At 35.3% G+C, this 22,769-nt stretch overlaps 1 protein-coding gene across 6 annotated transcripts in view; it reads right to left on the reverse strand.

The window, feature by feature from the left end:
* Positions 1-22,769, reverse strand: part of DGKB (diacylglycerol kinase beta) — a 389,225-nt gene that overhangs the window by 36,604 nt on the left and 329,852 nt on the right. For all 6 annotated transcript variants that reach the window (XM_080383930.1, XM_080383931.1, XM_080383932.1 and 3 more), the window contains 2 exons: positions 6,338-6,458; positions 4,370-4,430 (listed from right to left, as the gene is read on the reverse strand). In XM_080383930.1, the coding sequence (XP_080240056.1) occupies positions 4,370-4,430; positions 6,338-6,458 (182 nt within the window). The remainder of the gene's footprint in view (positions 1-4,369; positions 4,431-6,337; positions 6,459-22,769) is intronic.

The following is a 22,769-nucleotide window of genomic DNA, read 5'->3' on the forward strand; positions in this document are numbered from 1 at the left end:
GTCTGTGAAACTGTGTTTCTTGTAATCCATTAGGGTCAGCTCTGACTATGGATTTTCATTTTCGTTCCTTCATTTTGGAAGTGTTCTTGCACTTTCTACAGACATTTCTGTCTTTTAATCTAATGTTAGCAGCCTGACACCCAGATATGATGCTAAGCAAGTCAGGAATAGATGAAAGAACTGAAAATGCAGTTATTTCTAATTAAGATGGAATGTTTTTATGGATTTTTTTCAAAACAATGCTAATAATTTATGTAGCTAAATTGAAAGATGACTTTTTTTTTAAAAAAAAAATAAAATCCTGATGGCTAAAGCTAGAAGTTTATTGAATTAACTTGAGAGTCTTTGAAGTTTCATTACTATTAATGACCTGTTTGGAGATCAGGTGAAACGATAGATATCTTTCATGTTGCTATGTTTGTCTGGGAGAGCTCTGATAGAATTTCCTCTTCAGCTAATCAGACAAGATGTTTAACATAACATTATCATCTTTCCTTTTCCTAAACACTCTTCTATAAAAACAGTGAAAAGAATACAACTTGATGCTCAGATTCTATATCTTATTATACTAGAGCAGAGCGACTTTGCCTGACACTGCAGTCTGCATGTGTTCAACATACTGAATGATTCTGGATGACAGATTTTTAAACCCAGCCACTCACATTTTTAAGTATGCATGGAACCTACAGGAAGGCATTCTTGCTCTTGTCTAGGGATGCTAGGTACATGAGTAATAGAAAATCATAAAAGACGCTAAAAGTAGTACACAATTTATTCAGTACTCAAACTGATCACAGGAATTAAAAAATCACAGATCACAGCTTCTGGGGAATGAGTGCATTATCTATTGTGTCCTACAATATTTTCTCAGAGCCCACACTGTCATTTTGGGAGAATATGGTCTTTATATGTATGAGAAGGAACAGTTGTCAGCAACTCATGCTATTTGCATAAAACTTCTTACAGTCAGAAAAAAGAATTAGCAAAGATAAACTTGTTGATTCCTTCAACAGGAAATAATTTTCCTAGCCTGCATGTGTAGTCTTCATCCTATATGTAACAGGGATTTGACACAGAACTTGTTTTCCTTAATATGCATAATGGAATAGCAAATTTTTGATCAGGTTGAATTTGATTTCTTTAAAAATAATTTGAAAAATACTCTTATTTGTATAAAAATCTGAAGCAGAAAGAAAAAAGGACTTCTGAGCTTTACCACTTGTACCTTGGGCGAGGGTTGATTCAATACCTGCTGACTATGTATTTCTTTCTCACTTAGTCTCTGTAATATTTGTAGGTCAGTCCCTAAAACTACTCAACTCAAAATACACTGAAGCTTCTGAGATTACCATACCAAATATAACATGTTATTTCAACTTTCTAAAGGACGGTTGGAAAAGGAGAGACAGCAGTCTTATTTCAACAATAGCTTTCTGGCTGTAATACTGAAGAACTAAAATCCTGAGGCTCAGCTGCTCTGTCTAACTGATGTACATAATCTGTGCAATAGAACAAAGTGCAGGGGTCTTTCCCCTAGAACTAGTGAGATGATATATCAAAGCACGACAGTAGCTTCTGTCCCTGAAACAATATAGGTAGTAAACTAATTAGTGCCTTCTCTCAGTATCCTATAACGTGTCCTACCTAACAAGAGGTAGCATGTGAATGTCCCCTCATGTCTCAGTGCATGGTAGAAGAGTGTCAGCATCTTTATATAGGTTTCATTCCATGTAAAAGCTAGGGAAAGAAATCGCCTAAGAGGAGAAAAAAAAGGAAAACTCTTATGTTTCCTAAGAAACTAAACTAATTAATTTCTTTATCTGATCATCACACCTTTGTCCATTTGAAAACTGGTCAATAATCATTTGCTTTCAAGTAATTCTGGGAGAAAACCACAGTTTTGTCTCTGAAGAAGACAAACCCCTCATGATTCTTACTTTGGCTTTCTCATACTTCTTTTTCTGGAATTTGAGCTCTTGCAGGTTCAAGTAACTGGCTACATAGCTGGATACACAAAAGATTTTATTTAGATTTTATGGGTTTCTTTCAGACTCTGCTTTTGGATACACATCACTGAGATATCATCTCAATACTTACGTGATCAAAACCACTTTGGCTTTCAAAGACCTCTGTGAAGCACACTCTCAGAAACCAAATCTTAAACTTCTGTTGAGAGAAAGTTAATGGCCACCTTCGTCATTGTCTCAGGAGGAATTCCTAGCTACTTTGCAGAGGACTTCAGAGAAAAAAAACTCTAGTGTAGTTAGAACTGGTGGGGAGGGAAGAGGTTGGACCATACATGTTTTTTCCTTTGTAAAATGTAGAAAACAGATTGGGATACATGTACAATATTGCAAGGAGCAATTGCAAGAAATACATTAAGATCCATAGCAAAGAAGAAAAAAAAAATCATGAAAAATTAATAATACAACATAAAATAATAATTCTATATCTAATTTCATAAAGGTGCAGTAGTATAGACAAATAGTTCATGTATTTTCTTCTCAGAAGAAATAAATATATTCAACAGTATGGTTTTCTTATGTAATACAAAGTATATTCTCTTAACAATGGCATAGTAGAAAGGATGGGTTCCTCAGAGAATTATATACAATTTCTATCTCCTTTAAAATGGTACTTAAACTGGACAGCAGTAATTATCAGTAATAATTTACTGTTTCCTCAAGGCAGTAATTTAAATGTAAGAACTGTCTCTTTTTCCAGATTTTCCCTCAATTGTGCAGGCAGCTTCTGCTAACATTATCAATCAGATAGCAGGGATTTTGCACAGAGCAAGCAATCAAGACAAAAGAAGCACATGTTATTGCCAGCATCCTTCCATAAGTTCTTTTCTGTAATTTGGCAACTGAAAAATTACATCTTTTTCTTGAACAACTAACTGCTGAGTTCAGTACTGTTGCTCTGCGCTGAGCCATCACTGTAGAAGAGGTAAAGATAATGATATCTCTTAACTCCAAAAGGTTTCCTGGAATAAATCTCATAAAATTCCCACTGTTCTGCCTTCACACAGTGTGTGTTCACATGGTTCTCCTGTCACTGCAGCATGTAAGCACTTACTATAGAGAATTAGAGTTCAGGCACTCTCCCTGCTGTTCAGCTGTAATTCATGATGTATCTAGTAAACATGAACTATCATAACCCTTTTCTGTCATCCTTACCCATACATTATCAGCTGCCACACCTGTTAGCACCTTACTAAAAGTGCTCCCTTTTACTTTTTTGTATAGCTTTTAATTCTACTACAGACATAAAGCTCATGAAAGTGATCCAGTATCCTGGTTTGGAGAATTACTCCCATCTGTAGTAGGATTTTTTTCCTTGTCACATTACTGTTTGGTCACACTTACAAGCTGAACGGCTACAGCTATTCACCTACTTAAGAACACAGGTCTTCTTTATGGAAACAAAATTAGTAAAATTGTCTATTAAAACATGTCACTAAGACTAAATTCTACAATAAGGAGCTTAAATTTCTTCAACGTCTTCTCCAAATGCTCAGAGAGAGATGAAAATTGAGAGTTCTTAGAGATATACCTTTCTTGTCTTGCCTGTAAACAATTACACAAAGAACCTTCTCTGAGCAAGCTCCTCCCTATCCTATCCTATCCTATCCTATCCTATCCTATCCTATCCTATCCTATCCTATCCTATCCTATCCTATCCTATCCTAATTGCTGTTTGCCTGCTCTCACTTCATATGTGTGAGCACTGAAACAAAAGACTATGTAATTTCCTTCATTTCTCCTTTAAACTGTAAGGATTTTTGAAATATTAATTCCACTGTATAATTCAATCAGCAGTCAAGACTTGAGCTTTAAATAAAACCTCCTTGATATGAACTCTCAAAAGCACAATGGAAAATCTTCCTAAATTTTTACATAATAATTAGTTACTTTATACATTTCAGCATCAAAACCAACATTGGCTTTTCCTCAGCAATAATGACAAGAAATCTTATAAAACATCATAAATAAGTGATCACATTGGATAAAGGGATGCTGGGACTGCACCCTTTGCGTCTTTTACAAATGTTTGAAATAAATGCTTTTTTATTCCATCCTAACCTGTGGGAAAAAAACAGCACAAACTGAAAATGCAGTGAGTGTTGAACTATATAGTAACTATGTGAAAACGTTCTTAAGTAAATTGAGTCAATGCTGATGACAATGGTTGTCTTTTAAACCAAAAGATTCTCTATCACTAAAAAAGAAGTGGAAGTAAATAAATCAGTTTATTTTTCTGTCTACTGTAATTTTTTTTACTCGTTGATAAAAGGTTCCTAATCTTTTTTTCTTTTTTTTTTTTTTTTTTTGCTGAGCTTTCTTCCCAGAGATAACAGTACCCTTACCGTGCAAGGAGTTTGCATCCAAGGTTCCCCATCTATCTGCATAGGCAGAGACTTGCTGGTCCTAAAGGGATATATTTCATAGTATAAGAAACAGTAAATGGACAACATTGATAAATATATTTATTAAGGAGGCATATATGTGATGGCACACAAATATAAACCTGATTTATCCCTAAGCTTCTACGTAATCTCCAGTACAACCAAACATGCTTACAAAAGTAACCTAGTCACTTAGTAGACTCAGTTTGATTTTCAACACACAAAGCAAAAACATTGCAAATGTTCACACATCTTGCAAGTAATACACTGCTCTCTCAAGGTAGAATAGTTTGTAATTTGTGAAATAAAGAATGAATTACGCAAGAACTTCAGGAATAAACCGTATTAACTGAAGAGACAAAGCAACCTCTGCTATTTTTTATAACTTAGACTGACAATTCTAAAGGAAATAAATAAATTTTAGCTCTATCGTAACAATTTCTTAGAAGCATAAAAGATGTTTTTGCACTTGTGTCTAACTCTAGGTTAGACAGAGTAGTCACATAACATGACAGTTATACTATATTCAGAGGCTTTACCATGTTATAAATTTAAATTGTTAGTAAAAGGGCACTGATTTTAACATAAACCTATAGCCGGTGTTCCCTGTCTAGTTTCAGATACCACATTAAGAACAGTATAGACAAATGAAAAAGAAGAAAAAAAGGATGATCTTTTGGGGTCTTTTCCAACCTTATATTTCTGCATTATAATATTTTCCATACAAGACTGTTAGAAATAACATAGGGTGAATAAATCTAATAATGGAAAAATGAGTCAACCGAGCACTGATATTGGTCAATGGAAATTCTGGCTTGGACATTATTTGAAAACAACCAACTGTCATCTATGGCCGTAATGTTCAATGAACTCTCACTTTATAGGTTTGGAAGGGTTCTGAATCTTTTGCAGTTGTGGTCCTGCTGATGTGGGATTAGAAAAAATATCTCTTGGTATCCAGAGAAATTGTAATAATTCTGTGATCTTTTTTCTCTTCCTTATCTACATGAGAAAGTACTTTTGAAGTCAACATCACTCAGTCCTTGAAGACAGTCTCAAAAATATGCCAGGCACTTTGGCAAATCCTGCTTATTTTCTTAAAGTTTTTATTGCTGCTCTTTGCTCTATACTAATTTTAGGCTTTTGGGGCTTATAATAACATAGCTTATAATTTTATTAAAATTTTGGAAAATTCTTCATGAGAAATTCTTCCTGAGGAAGAGCTGACCATCTCTCCCTTTTCCAGTCCTTATCTAATCCAAAAGTTAGAATACTTATTTTCTTCTTGAGTCCTAATCCAAGTTTCCGCTATTCTGAATGTTCTGGTCACTTTTAGCATAGCAATGACAAGCACAACTAAATTAGGGTGCTCCACCATTAGTGGCTTACACATGCCGACATATTTAATAATAGTGACTTGTCAGTGTTCAGTAAATAACAAATAAATTAAAACCAGAGCACTTTGACTTCTACAGATCAAAAAAGCGCTTTACAAATACTAATTACATGCTACTATTCCCTGGTGAGGTATGCATTGTAAATGGGTTAAAATGTGTCAAAGTAATGTTAAATGACCTTTTGCTCAAAATTGCACGGAGTGTACGTCAATAATAAACCCCAAGATATTCATGCTTTACTCCTCCTGCTCCAACTGCTTGACAACATTTTTTCATAGGATGAAGTGACAGTTGAATACAATATGTGAAGACTGAATGTAAATACACTTTTCCTAGTTTTTTGACACACTTGAAGATGTATGGGCATAAAAATATAGATGGCACAGATATATTTCACATAAAAAAATGATACTTTCACAAGAAATAAGTACAGTAATTATGACTATTAAACTACTAAAGAAAGTGAACTGATGATATATAAAACTTTACTGTTTCACTACAACAATGCAGTGCAAATTAAAGCTGGTGATACCTGATGACAACAGATGAGCACTGAGCAAGCCGTCTTCCAGCACTTTTCAGACCTGTGTATATCTGTCCCATCTCCATGGCTCCTTCCAGACCAACCACTTCCATAAGCTGGTCACTTAGATCTGCGAAAGTTGAAATAAGCCACATTTTATCTAGACAGCAATTTAACAGTGGTCATCCTGATTAGCAGGAATTGTGAGATCAGCTGATAATAAAAGATGTGGAGACCAGAACTGGCAAAAATGATTCCCAAAATGTGATTGTAGCTTTAAGGTTGGACACATGTGGGTCTGTTGTCACAACATTCTAAAATATCCTGACAAAAAATGATTCTAAAATACAACAACAATATCCATGGTTTATTTTAACACATAAATATTGAACAAATAATCTTATTACATGAGAAAATAGGAAAGGCTCCTTCATTTAGGTTACCTGACACTCATAGGATGAGATGTTTGCAGGTTAGAAATTTATGCTGTCCATTGTCCATTAAAGAAGAAAAGTCAGTGGTCCAGACTGTGTTGGATTCTCTTCTATACAACACTTTCAAGATGACAGGTATTAAGCCTTTGCGCGCATGCATTATTGTATCCTTAATTATGAGACCACATATTATTTTTTGCATTGGATTTTGGCTCAATTAGTGCACAGTTTCAATGCAAAAAGGGCAAAAACAAACCTTATATCAGCAGCTATTGATCTAGCTTTCCTAAACATTGTAGTGCTTGTTTACACCCAGATACATATGTTTCTTTCACACTGCTTTTTCACTACATATCATTTTGGCATTAAACTTCAAAAAATATTTAAATAAATAATGTGCCTGGCAAAATAAATGTTAGCATGCTTGACTTCAAGGAGCAAAGACAAATTCTATCTAGAATTTCAGATGTAAACAGAGATACAACCAGAAACCTAAACATTAATGTAGCAGTCGGGTTTGAGAAGCAACCAATCAAGGTAATGAAATATCCAGAATCAGCTAAGGTGTTTTATATGAAATGTCTTATATTCTCCTGTTTAAATACATGTTGCCAAGACCAAATGGACAAGAAAAAAGAAACTTTTTTTTTAGCTGTAGATGTATTTTATAGATTGACTGTTAATATCCATGTTTCCAAAAGGTACATTATTCAGTGAAGCACAGCAATGAGCCAAAATGTTAGTCTATCATCACATCAAACAAACAAAGGAGACTGCATTACTCTTTGTACATTTTAAACCCTTCAACCTTTAATGAAGGTAGAATTTAATGCTAATTATCATATCTATGAGGCCAGACCAAAGTTTCAAAGAGAGTCTCTTCTGCTCTCTTCTCTGGGCTTTCAGTGAAGGTAATTAACTGAAAGAAGTACTGTGATGGGGGTGGGGGTGGGGGGGTTTAAGTATTAAAAGTAAATAGGATTTGTGGTTTGGATTATTCTGCTTCCAAACAGAAAACCTGATACAATCCAAAGCCTTTGTTTTTCTTCTTATATTTCTTACTATTCTTTGTTATTTTCATTTTCTCATCACAGTAAGATCAGTTCCACGTAATATTAATGAAGTAAAAATAAACTCTATTCATTCCTGTTAAGGAAAAAAAATAAGATGGACAAAGGTTAAAAATATATGATATGATTAATTTTAGCTATACATTTTTATAGTTTGCATCCTTGTAACACATGTAAACCCAATTTTGTAGGTCTGGCTTTCTGCTGAATTGTTTTTCTCCTGAAATATTTTCCTTAAGTTACCCACTTTTAAATTTAACTCAGATTTAAACAAATTCTGCTTTTCTTGATAGCCCCAAGGATTTCAATGAGAAAGTCATACTCATTTGCAAAAGTTATTATATTATAAAAGCACACAGACCTTTATAGATGTACTAAATCATTAAAATGTTTCCAGCTAAAGAAAACATCAAATTCCTATTCACTGGGTTATTAGAAAATTATTATTTTTTAAAGGCAAGAATAATTAAGAACAGATTTTTATTACTGACAGCTCAGGCAACATATGCAAGATTCAGAATACTGACATCTGCAGTGATATAAATTTGATGCATCATTCTTCAATAGCTGAGAGATTAGTGCCAGTAACAGCAGGTAACTAAGGGCCAAATCCTGCCCTTTGATCTATACCACACATCTAAAAAAAATGTGGTATGTTAAGTATTGGAAGATGGAACTGAACAATACTCTTATCTACAAAAAAAGCGAAGCCTTCACAGACTTCAAAAACTTTGCATTTGCAGTGGCATATTCCCAAGTTGGGGTTATTTTAGGCAAAATATGAATATTTTTAGAATCAAACTTAAATTAGACATAACCTTGCTTCAGAAGCAGTAAGCTAAAGCAAACGTAACATGCAATTATCAGTTTAGGGTTAGTTCACGTTCTTGCCTTTGCTAATATATTTGACCTTATGCTTTTGCATAGTCATGTCCATTTCAACAAATCCTTGAGGTATGTTGACTTTGACAACAAAGAGTGAGCAAAAGTGAAAAATGGAGTGTGTATATTATAGTCCCATTCTTTAAAGATGCTACATGGCTATAAGTACATGGGTTGAATATAAAGGCTCAAGACATCAATGATTACATTTGTTCTTAAAAGGTCCTCACCAAAGATTCTGAAAGAGACTAAGCTCTGTTCAAAGAGATCAGATCTTCTATTAAATTAAAAGATAGGAAAAGAGTCATTCTCCATTCTGATGGAAGGTTATCACTGATTTCTCAGAAAGATCTGTGCTGGCCTCTGTGCTGCTCAACATACACCCCTAAATAATCTGGAAATAGAAGTAGATAGTGAGTTACTGATGGTTCAAAGTAAAGAAAAAAGCCAATTATAAAAAAAAAAAAAAAGAGAAATTTTACAGTACTAAGTAATGGGGCTATACAAAGGCAGAAAAATCATTACATGTAACTTAATGTCCATGAGGGAAAACAGAGCTAACTGCATATGACATAGCTAACTACAGATGTGTAGACTATTATATGCGTATATATTACATTTGAAAGTAAGTATGGTGTGTCTGTGTTTATATGTCCATATATATACGTATATTTCTTTTGCTTGGCTGCAATTAATACTGTCACACAGAAATTAACACTATGGAATTACTGTAGCTACTTCTATGAAAATGTCAGTTCAGTGCTCAACAGTGATCAAATATCATCAAATATTATGATTGGTTCATCCATACAGTATGGAGTTTGTAGTTCCAGTCTACTCAGCAATGCACAGGAAGATATAAAATAACTGGAAATGACAAAGGAACAAGCATGATAATAATAGGGAGCAGCTTCTGTATGAAAACAAATTAGACTAGGACCCTTAATAAAGTGAGGAGACGAACGGAGGAAAGATGAGAAAATAACGAGTGTCATGGAGTAGGCAAAAACAGTATTATAATTTGTTATTTCTCAAAATGCAAGAACTAAGCAGTTTCATAGCAGTTCTAGAACAAGCAGAAAATTCTTTTTACTTAATACTTTGTTCTACCATGATGCCATTCTAGACTTTGAAATCCCCTAAATCAAAATTAATACATATTTGGTAGGATATCTTAATGGAAGAATCACTGTATGTTTGCTCTATTATTCTTTATTTCTAATCATGCGATGCAGGCTGGCATTAGGTCAGATACTGAGCTACGTGAACTTGTGGGTTGACCGATTATCACTGCTTTTGTTGCCTGCTTATACATCTTACAAATTGTAGACCAGAATAATGAATGCTGCTGTTTGCTAAACATCATTCATCACTTTAACAGCTTATAACGCGGACTTTTCCATGACATGTATCCCAACTGTTTTAGAGACCTAATTCAGAAAATCACTTCTTTTTGATCCTTAAATTCTGTTTTGAAGTTACACACTTGTGTGTGCACCTCTGTGTGTCTCCACCAACTACAGAGTAAAAAAAGCATTGCTTTTTAAGCATGTTGTATTTTTAATCTGTTCTACAGATTTTATTCTGAAAAGAAAACAATCAATTGGTGACTATACTAATAAAATGCTCCAAATGCATGGTTCACCTGTTATAACCAGTGTTAGGAGGTTTAGGTTTAGAAAACTGAAGGTTAGATTTTCGAAAAGAATTCAGTAGCTAACAGTGAACAGCAGCAACTACAAGATACCGAACAGTTTTCAATCTAGCCAGATCATTTAGTTGCCTAAATGAATACCTATGAGCTGGAGTCTCATAGGTAAGCTATCATGGAGAACATCTCAGTATTAATGCATTAGGAAAGTGTTTTTTGACCGGTGCCTTGGGGTTCTTGAGTCTGTTTGTTCTACTTTGAGCTGTGTGAAAGAGCTGAAGGCTGTCACTTTTTTTCTATGTGAATAAGCCATTAGAGTGTGTGGGAATGTTTTCACAGCACCATGCCTCTCCTGCCCTCTTCCACAAACCAAAGTACTTCACGTGTCTCCTCATATTAGCCCTGTCAGTAAACAAAGCCAGCTCTCCCGGGAGAGCGCTGCTGTCAGCAGATGGTGACTAGCATGCAGAGGGGCATCTGACCCCTTGCACTCATTCCCGATGGGGAGATAAAGTCACTAGGGAGATGACTGCCCATTTCTTCCCATCAGGCAGCAGGAGAAAGAGAAGTCCAAACAGAAACTTGCACAAGTAGCAGACAAAACACTGTACAGGAATATAAGCCCTTTATAGCACTTCCCCAAGGCACGAAGAAACACTCTTGGAGACTTTAAAGTTTCGTAGCGAGTTTACATTATCCATTAGCTTGGCATTAGCTGAATGCTTCAATATTCAAAGTGAACATAGAAGAGAAAAAACACATTTAGAATTCATCTATGAAGATAAAGCAAGGAAAGCAAAATGGGGTAGGGGGTGGGAAGAAGCATGGTGTGATTAGAAATACTGATTTACATAGAGAACTTTCCCTCTGTAATGGAACTGGTTTTGATATCAAATTTATCTTTGCAATTTATAAATATTGCTGTCTTGGCAAGAGATTGAATGACTCTATTATAACTTGGGGTTACTGCACTCGCTCAGGCACATTTGCATAAAAACACTGCTGGTCAGTGGTAAATCTGTCTCTGGCAGCAGTTTGTCTTCGAAGAGAAGGGGCTCCATGGCTTACTAAATGTAATCAAACCCTAGCAATCATCACACTAGAAATTTTTTGGTTCCAGTTAAAATACTGGATAACAATTTGAAAACTGGTATAATGCCAGAGGATCCTTGAAAAACTCCTGAGCTTGATGCTCTGCACCACATGAATTGTTCAGTATCTTCCTAGAACACAGCATGTTTTAAATCTACAGTTACCCATTATGCAGGAATGTGGGGTCGCTTCCATATGCATGGATAGGGACTGCTGTTGTATAAAATGCTAGAAATGTATCCAGTTTGATGTATTCTCCTGATTCCAAATGAATGGCTTTTTCTAGATTCCTGGTTATAATAAATCAAAAGCAATCTGTACATCCTGGGTTTTGTTTATGCTTTTATTTAGAGAAGTTACCTGGAGTAACATATGCCTCAACATTTATGTTCATATCAGAGTTGTGCCTGGAGGTCCAGATGATGTCAAGGCTCTGTTTTGTTACTGATTCACAGACATGTAATAAAAGACAGCTCTTATATCCAAGAATTTATAATATAGACAAATAAAACAGAAAAAGCATTGGGGAACAATAATATTATGTCCATTTTACAAAGTGAAAATTGTACACAGACAAGTTCAGGTCCTGCAAAAGATTTGCTTCCATATTCAGCTGGATATATTGTGTGTAGACCCACAAGAGTCATAATATTATTTCTACCATGTAAAGTTAAGCAGCATGAGTTTGCAGAACTGACCTAGCCAAGATCACACATGAAGTTTGTGGCAGAGACAGGAAATAAATCAGCAACTCCTGAATTTCAGCCTTCTGCTTTTAAAAGTCTATTCTCCCTCTTTGATATTGACTTCGAGGATGATATATCAAATTCTACATCTATAGTGTTTGACCCAGTATTGTGTATTTTGCATTGCCAAATTTGCTTGTAAACATTAAAAAACTCTGTTGGCGCCATATATCTATTTCATGCCGGTATTGATTCTTAAATCAAGTCTTTACTCTAGCCTTCATATTTTTTCCTAGTTTTGAAACAAAACAAAACAAGCTAAGCCTGCCTCTTAGTGTGAAGAAAGGAAGATATATCACTGCTGTAATCTTCACCCTGGTGAGATACCCAGATACGGTGACAATAATTTAAGCAGATATTTCAGATATATATATATATATATATAAACACACACAAAACCACACACACGTTTTTGCTACTTTTGACACTTAAAATTAAAGCAACCAATAAAATCCTGCCTTTCAAATTCTGTGGCAAAACTCTTAGTGACTTCAGCGAATATCAGAATTCACCCAGTGTCTTGTCCCTTGCATCAGACTAGCACAGAGACTCTGTCCTCAGATGGAATAATTTAACAGATACAGTTCAGCCTACAACTGCGTAATGGATTTTTTGTGTGTATATAATCATCTCCTGACTCTCATTAATCATAGAATAACAAGTTTCCAAAAAAAAAAGAGGAGGGCAAACAAGGAAGAATCAGTCTTTATAATTAAACATTTTATGAAACATTTTAATGTGCACAGAAGGCCTTTGTAAAACTTTTCCTTAAGTGAACATTTTTTTTTTCCAGCTTACCAGGGGGAAGGAGAGGAGAGCTCTTCATAAAAACTTTTTTGATTAATAGTAAAAGAAGAAAAATAATAATAATAATAAAAAAAAATCACAACCCACCCCAGAGCGTTCAAATTAAATCACTTCCACCTAAAACCTACTCCCAAATACCAGTGTTCAGATGTTCAATATTTGAAACAAGAGGTTTCATCTCCTAGTTCAGGAGATCATTATGGGTAAGTCTTTTATAGTAAAGCTTGGCAGACAAAATGTATTCTTTTTTTATAGATTTATTCTTTTAATAGTTTGAGGTACAATTGCATTGAACATGCTGCTGCACCAAAAAGCCCCCTATTATTTTAATCTGTATTCTTTTAAAAGTTATTTGTTCAAAAGGATTTCACTGTGTTACTCTTATATCCCCTTCATCCAACAGAACAAAAGCCGTTCTTATGAAAGGAGTCTAAACTTGGACAAACCATAAAAAAAAAAAAAAAAAGCAAAGTTCCTCTCTGTTTTTATCAAATTTGATTGCTGCAGCTGTTCCCAGTTTCTGTATTTTAAAAATAGCCTTATTCAGTGCCTTGTTGGCTAAAGGCCAGAGTACCATTAGAACATGCTGTACGGAAAACCTCTATTCAGTTACAGATACAGAAATATATTTAAGATCAGTGGGGGTCATCTGCAGCAAACACTTGTATGGGGGAAAATGGAATTTTAATGTGCTTGGACTGCTCACCACTTTTAACAGATATTTAAGAACTTCAAACCGGATATCTTTCTATTTGTATTGGTACTATCATATTACTGAGCATCAGGTACAATACAATATAAGCAAGTCAAGATCATTTCAACTAACAGAAATAGATCTAATTCTCAAATTACTCCTTAGTAGTTCTGGCATTCACTTTAAATGGCTCCTAGTAATATTGGATATTTGATTACTCTATAAAAATGCCACAGCCAAGAAAAGAAAAATACAGTAATATTGATGGAAATGTAGAAATCTGATCAATAAAAACCAGCTTTGATTTGTACATTTCTAAGAGGACTAGTACTAACAGGGGATAAATGTTCCTTTTCTGCAGGGTAGCAAGCTCTAATAATGGCATTATCCCTATATTTATCCACCAGAATTTTTTAGATATCCACCAGAAAGAAATCCTCGTTCCATTTACATGAGTATTAAAACTTCTTTTGATTGAAGTGGTAATAATTTTGGTCCAGGGGCTCAGAACGCGCCCCGCTCCCCCCGCCCCCCCCCCCCCCCCCCCCCCCCCCGCCCCCGGCCAAGATGATCTTCATTCCTGTTTCCCTTCCTGAGAACAAATTCCGTTTGCTTCCTCTACCATGGTAGTGTTCCACGGTGTTTGGAGATCACAGTATACAGAATGGATACTTGTTTGAAGGACAGCAATTTTTAGTTGTTAACCAAGAGCCTAACCCCAGGGAAGTATACTGAAAATCAATGGGATGTGTCATAGGTCATTTTTTAGCCATTTCTGATGCTCTAGAATGCCTGTATTAAAGTATTCAAGGTTATGTATTTCTACTGCAGCTGAGGGAGGAGTCTTCAGAATGGCAGAGATATCCAAGGTCATTTTCTAGATAGGTACTAACAAGAAAAAACAACATAACAGTGATGGTAGCAATATAGTCTATACGAGCTTGCTGAGATTCCCAAGCTCTTAGTGGCTGGTTGTCTTCCTAAGTTTCTGTGCCCGCATTCTCTCACTACAAGGGTTAATTTAATTACATAAATGCTGCAATCACACTTTGGATTGTAGTTTCAGTTACAAACATTGTCCACACCTTCTCTTTGTACAGAAGGAACATCAGGCAATTGAATGAAGTCAAATACAGTGATCTCTGGAGCAGGTATTTGTATCATCTAAGTATATCAGACAATCTTCCTAACTTCCTGCAGTCAGTGAATGCTTTGATTTAGTTTCCCACTAAACTAAATGCCTGAGGTTGCCTAGGATTTCCAGGACATTCACAAAGGGCTGACAAGCCTGATACAGGAACAGCAGAAGAAGCAGATAAAAGGATGGTATCTTGAGAGGAATTCTAATGGTGTTAGGAACTTACGTATGGAGAACTGAAGAAAGCTCAGAGTTTTCTCCAGACAGTGATTCAGAGGAAGTGTCTGACAGGTCTGGTTTTCTGGAGGAGCATCTTTTTCTCTGTTGTCACCAGAAGGAGTCTTGGGAGACAACCTAGCATTCTCAGTCAACTCAGGAGTGTCTAAAGTTAACTTTCTGTTAAATCTACCACCCTAATGTTACCACATGTGTTGGCTCCTTTGTGGAGGCTAAAGCCTGCAGAAGTGATATACCCTCTACTTACTCATTGCTTAATAGGTCACAAGTGTGCTTGTTACCTCCAAGACTGAGCTCCAAGTAGGCGAGTAGATTTTTCCTTGTGCTTACTTTCCTTTGTTCTGTTCTCATAAGTTGTCATTGTGGGTTTTGGTCTCTGCTATCTACTCTAGTTACATACAAGCAATTGCAGTAATTTTTCTTCCTATCTGAACTACACACATTGCTAAAAACTCAGGTTTTGCACTATTACTAGTTTACAAGAAGGCAGTTCTGGAATATGCCGAAACCTTTGTTACTGGAGAACCCAAAAGGGAAAATTACCTCTAACAGTGCTGCAAGAAAGATAAATGTCTGCTTTGATGTGTTTTATATGGAAAGACATTTCAAAGGATCACAAAGAAAGCAAGAAAAATAATCTTATTATACCTTTCAATATTATAAGAATTAATGACTAACATCAAGCTATTTTTCAATAGCTTTTCTCAACAGTTATTTACAACACACATAGGAAGAAAAGGTATTTCCATACCATGATCAAGACAACTACAGAAGAGTTCCAAATTTCTTCTCCAGGACAAAAAGACGAGAGTCAGCTACACGTATCACAGTAGAAAGACTCAAGTTATTTTTAGTGCTCTGGTCCTGAATAGTTTCAAATCGAAAAAACAAACTTTATTTCATTCCAAACAAGAAAAGACAACTTAAACTAAAACTGGATCTGGTTATAATTTCTTTGGTTATGATGTTCTGCCACAAAGTGAAAACCACAATCTTTTACTAAAAAAAGATCTGAACACACACTATTCAACTACAACACCACTCAATGTTTCAGGTATCGGAGAAATTGAGAAGCAAAGTCCTTGCCCAGAGCTAACTCATCCTGAGATCCTGAGCTAAAAACATGGAGCCTTACTCAATTTGTCTTTAGAGAGATTTTACGTGGTCAGAAAAATATATCCTCATGGAGTTTAATGCAAAATAAGAGACCTATAAAACTAAGGGAATTATTCTCATTTTAGTTTTCATTTTTCATTCTTATTTTTGTTCTGAACGATGGAGAGCAAGAGAAAGTACATGAGGAACAGATAAGGCGATCACAATGGTATGAATATAATATATGCGCTTTAGTTGTTTTCAGACTGGACTATGCTAAACCTGAATATGGCAATCCTACTCTGAATAGTGGTCTTCACATCTGGAGTTTCTGAAAGAAATTCTGCTGTAATTCCTGACAAGCTACAATCAGACAGTTTCAGAGGGTGGGCGAGCCTCCTGGTTACTTACTGGCATTACGATAGGACAGCCATTCAGAAAGGCTTTCTACTTTCCAACTTCACTAATTCATCTTTATTATGTATCTTTTTTTTTAATTCCTTTTCTAAGCATCGAGGCCAAAACTGAAACAGTATGTATACAGGATTACTCTTTTTTCAGTTCAGACACGTATGAACTTGAGAAGCTCCTGCGGTTAATTTAGTGCCTGGGATTCTAGGTGGGCCATGATGGGACATGCTGTTGTGTTATCTTGTTAGTTTTATTGTATGTGCTATTTCACAACATATGCCATATATTTTTCACCAGTACTTGTAGGGAGAGTTAATATCCTTCATCCTGCCAACTGATACAGAAGGAAAAGACACCTTTCAGGCTGACAAGCCGTGCCTTCAGTCCAAAATGGAAGGAACAAACCTCAAACTGAATTTGAAAAAATCATTCCGGTTTTCTTTTCATTTTAATAATCGATAACACACTGGAAAGTAGGAGTGTGAGGGTTGCTATTTGGTTACATATGGAAAATGACCTGGAAGGACAAAAGATTGTTCATCAGTGTTTTGGAATTTTCACCTTCCAGATTACTTTCAACAAATGGCTAGGAGACATTTTTTTAAAGGACCTTAATTTTGGTGTCTGTCCAACAAATCATTTAAGCGTGGTTATTCAGTGGTATCAAATGGACTACATGCATGTTTCAAGCATGACTGTTAAGTGCTCTGTTTATTGAGGCCTATCTCTATGGTAACTACTTTATGGTATGTGATTTCAGAATACTAATTATAAAGCAATATAAATAAGGTTGTGTACAACAAGGAGGTTTGCATTTACATATTTTAGCCACCTGAAAACTCAGTCTTGTGTGATATAATGTGTGATTGATTTTGAAAAATATTTTCCATCATTGTAATTCCTGCATGGTAATAGTAGCTGAATTTTCTTTTCCAGAGCATTACTTTGCGCTAGGATCAGCAGCACAAGGGGACTGCAATATACTAAGGGAATTAAATAAAGTAGAAGTTGCAGGTGCACTAATAAATAGGTGGCCTTTGGATTACAGTATTTATGTGTGCTATTCCAAGCTAAAGAGAAACCTAAATGTTACACATAAGAAGTGGTACAACAAGAACATCTGTGTTGGGGGACTGAACTGGCATGGCTAACACCTTCAGTGCCAGGTGCAGAGGAAATTTCAGTACAGCTTTAGTAATTTTGACTGCTAGCATCTGTATATATTAGATCATCTCTCCTCTTCCTTCCATATTCTACTACATTATTTGTATTACACATCTGGCTTTAAATTCTAGCATAGAAAAGACAGGTTGTAATCCTTCCATTCCTGGATCTTAGCCTCAATGATTGTTTATTTGAGTCTTGCTTTTCATAGAAGCATGAGGCCAGAGTTACTAGTATTTTCTAAATATATGGTTCAGGAAAATGAGCATTTTTCCTTAAGAAAGAAAGAAACGTTAAAGGAAGAATTGTATATTTGATCTATGTAAAGCTGTTCAAAATGCCTATATAGAAAGCTTACCCTCTCTAAAATACTAAAGTTGGGCTACAACTTCACATTTCTCTGAGAACCTCCACTCCTCTGAGAAGTTTTAGATTGTCATGTAAAGTCACTTTTTAAAAATCTACCTTCAAAATAAAATGAGCATTTTAATGTCAAGTGACATACCTGATTCATAGAAATATTGATGATATTTGGTAGAAGAATTAAAATACTTGAAAGACCAAGACACCTGGCTGAAATGATAGCTAGGAGATGTAGAACCAGTCACTTATACTCGTTGAAGACCAATCCTAATAATTTTTGAAATATGTGAAATTCCAAGAGTCCATTGAGACCATGACCACGTATTAAGTGGCTCAGGCTCATTCTTTATTAGGCGAAGATTTCAGAAATCAATTGTATAAAGTTGAAAACATACAAAACCTACCAGTTCAAGTAGAAGTAAATGGCCTGATCACCATTACCATGACATCAGCCATGGCTGAAGCTGTTCCCAAGTGAGGATTGGGAGAAAGGGGCAGGGCAAAGGGGAAGAACTATGGAAATATAAGAATATCACTTGTTTTCTGGGACAACAAAATCTACTCATGATGATGCACTGTTAATACATCTAAGCTACAGCTCTCCATGATTTATTTTTCCAGAAATTTTAAGAAGGCCTAACAAAATATCATCAACAGTAAAATGGGACATACTGAGTTTTGAAGGAATTTCTTCAGAACTGTTTGTGAAAAAATATTTATTTCTCTTGGCAATTTCAAATCACATCCTTCCATCCCCAGCCACTGATTACACCTCTTGAATGTGTCTAATAAAATAATCTAAAAAAAAAGGAAAGGACAAATTATTTCAAGTCTACACTTCTCTGGGAACTGGAAGTTTGTTTCACCACATTGTAAATTATTTTTGCTAACTTCTAACAAGGTGCAAGAAAAATGCAATAAAACAAATAAATCTACGGGGAAGAGACAAAAACCAAAGAAATAAAAAAAATACTAAAAGCTTGATTTTAGAAAAAAAATATGGTATAACAAATTTGCAGTCCCTAGTTACTCATCTTTTCTTGTTACTTCAGTTCTAATGCCAAATTCCTTCATTATTTTTTGACCTGATATGAAACACCATCTGGAAAAAGCATGTTGCAATTCGCCATAAATGAAATAATTGGATGGTTACTTTAAAATATATTTCATAAATAAGTATTATTATACAGCAGTGAAATTATCTTCATTCCATTTCTGAGCTCTACGGCTAAGCTATGACTTCTTGTGTGTCTAGAGGACCTGGGATTGCCAGGCAGCCTTGTATCTAAGGCTAGGCAGTCATGAGCCTGATGAGCTTCCACAGTCATACAGTATCAGATGCATATCTCCATATGTTTAATTTGTATTTACTGTATGCATTATTATTATAGCTATTACTGTTAGACAAGGGTAGCACCACAGGCTCATCAGAATCACTGCCCTGTAGGAAGAGATCACAGCCTAAGAGTCTTGACGGATCTGCGGCAACAGATTACAAACCATATGGCTGACATGGTTATCTTATCATAGGCCAAATGGCTGTGGTCATTCAGGAGCCATTTCAAAAGTGGATCAGGTGTCCCTGTCATGAGATGTCTCAATCACACTCCAAAACATCTTTAGAATAATTTTGGCCAGTCAATTACTTTCAATCTACTACTGCAAAGCCATCAAGGTCTGAGGAGATCATGCTGTTGCTGAAGTCCTACAGATGGACTTTCGTGTCCACACAGTCTCATTTGCTAGTCGGGGGATCTGCTGCAGTGTGCACACCTCCCTTAGGCATACATCACAGAACAGAAGGGATCAGGCCAGAAGACACAAAGATGTCATTGATTAATTGGATACATGTTACAACGTTGCTCCTCGACAAGTTATGACAAGCATGTAGTAATAGTGAAAAACAAAATATTTGCTAGTGATGAAAAGCGGTATGCAAAACAGCAGTTGGTTGTGAGCAAACATTTTGCAGCTATAAAGACCCAGCTGCTTTGGCTGACTAAAATGAAAAGGAACAATGCTTTAGGGGTTGTGAAAGAAGATCTCACAACTGACTGATTATAGGCTGGGGGGGGGGGGGGGGGGGGGAGGGGAGGACTTCCTTGTAAAGCATGAATACTCATAGTCCTGTTTTCATCTGTTTATAATTTCTGTGAGTCTAGAGTCCTAGGTAAGCACTAAATGAAAACCTGTTCACAGCTGTTGAAACCAGTTTATTCTGTATGCCTGTTTTTGTCCTTCATTAAATATTCATTTATTGATATTAAACTTATGAAAAATTTAGCATTATTTTAATCCTCCCCTATATGAACAGGAGAAATTAAAGGAAAAGGGAGTTCATCCAGGTTTATAGCTATGTGTGATACAGCTTGTGATATTTCCAGAAAATGACAACAATATCAGGAATCAATGTGAAAAAAAAAGTTTTGTGCATCACCTAAATATTTAACTACAATATCAGCTTATGTTAATCATATTTCAAGAGTTGGGCTGAACATGCTGTAATTGTGCCATCAACCCACATGAATCAAAGCTTTATTTAATAACTGTAAAAGCTGCCATTTGCTACTTTTAAAATATCTCATTTCTCATGGCCTTTACTCGATAACGGTCACTAGAGTTACAAAATGCTAAAAATATCAATATTCTTGAAAAATCTTATTTGAGTTTTTACCACAGAAGCTGAAACATCTGTAACAGTGTATGGCAATTATTAGCCTCTTGTAATTTCTGGCAATGCTCAGTTAAAAAGCCTTTAAAAAGTACAAGTAAAAACATTAGTGTTTTGACTACTTGTAGGAAACTGTTTTGTATACAATCAGTATAAAGGGAACTGCCAAGTTGAACTAAGCTTAAAATTCAGGGGTTATTTTTTTATTATTATTTTTTAATAAAAAAAACCCACAAACAAACAAAACCCCAAGCTGTTACAAAACCTAATACTAATCGAATATTCCAGGTATTTTGTTTTAATTAGAAAAATAAATTTATTGTTAAATTCAACAGATATACAACAAGGAAGAGCAGAAACATCCCTACACAGTTAATATCTGAAAAACCCAACTAAGATTCCTCATCCTGATTTATGAAACAAACAAACAAACTCAAACTCCAAGAACAAGCATTCTCTCAATAGCAAGCATAGAGAAAGTTCAACAGAAGTTTGACTAAACTCGTATTCAGATACAAGAACTGGACCCAGTCCTAAATCTGTTGAATCAATGGAAAAGTATTCTCTCAGAATAAAATAAAATTAATCAATGGTATTTTGGTTATAGCATGAAAAACAATCAAACAAAACCAAAAAGGAAGATAAAAGGAAAGCAGCGAGGGAAAATAGTTAATTGCTAAGTTTTGAGGTATTTTTTTCCACAACACCCTGGAATATGATATTGTCAATGCTAATCCCCACTACTTAAACAGTTCTTTATGTCACCAAAGCACAGTATACACACTGAAGTTCATGGCACTTACCATGGAAAATACAATATACCATACTATATGGAGTCCAGGAAACTGTGGTCTTAATAAGAAGACTGAATTAAGGTTAGAATGTCTGGATATTTCATATATTCATATTTCTATGTTTTGAGTTCTAAATCTGTAGCCTTAAGATTGTTCTTTTAACATATTTTTTATGGTCAGTGTATATAAAACACTTCATAAAGTAAATTTACAGAATTTTCCACATGCATATACAATAAGAATTTTATATACATTTTATGTTTATCTAATCCTACTACATGTTGTTTCTTTTCAATTACATTTTTAATCTTCTAATTGGTAAAAGCTGGTTGGTTAAAAATTTATTAAAGGTTTATCAAACAAATTACTTCTTTGTTTAGTTCCTATCACACACAGATTTTCTTGTTGCAACACTTCAGCTGTAAAGGCTGAGACAAAGATTGCCTATTACTTTTGCTGTTCCACAAAGTAGGGCCATATTTTGAGGTTGCATCATAGGAATCATGACTATTGCTAATAATATGAAGTATAGAACTTTATTTGGGATCTGCTCCAAAGCCTGCCAGTTCTGTGGGAATAAAATAACCAACCACTAGTTCTTGATATCTTAACTTCCTAAATGGATATAATATCAGATCAGTTGTGTAAGAAATGGTCACTTGAACACTTCCATTTTATTTTTATTTAAATATTAATCATAGACTGACAAAGACATATGGAAAAAATTCCATTCAGCTTAACCATATAACTGGCATGCAACTTCAGGAAAGCCACCATATATCCCATTTGTAACCCTGGTCTAATTGTACCTATTGAATTATCAGAACTGTTTAGAATTGCTATAGGTCTGGATCCTTCTGGATCTTGTGGGAATTGGGAAACCTAAACTTATATATTCCCACAAATTTTTTCAATAGCTCTGGTTTCACACATGAAATCAATGATCAGCTGTGATCAGCAATGAAGCACAGAGGTGGCTGTGAGCTCTCCAGGACATGGATTGCTTTTTCTGTTTGTGCAGTACTCTGTTCCCTGTAACTCTGCGATCTGACTAGGCTCCTTAGGAGGTACTGGAATATACATTAATAAGCAAGAGAAGACAATTAAAAAAAATTGCTACTATTAATCTATGAGATTAAGGTATAAACTACACACTTTATATTGCACTGCTGACTCCCAAGGAAGGTTTGTC

Source organism: Falco punctatus (assembly GCF_963210335.1).
Source record: "Falco punctatus genome assembly, chromosome: 4".
Classification (NCBI taxonomy): domain Eukaryota; kingdom Metazoa; phylum Chordata; class Aves; order Falconiformes; family Falconidae; genus Falco; species Falco punctatus.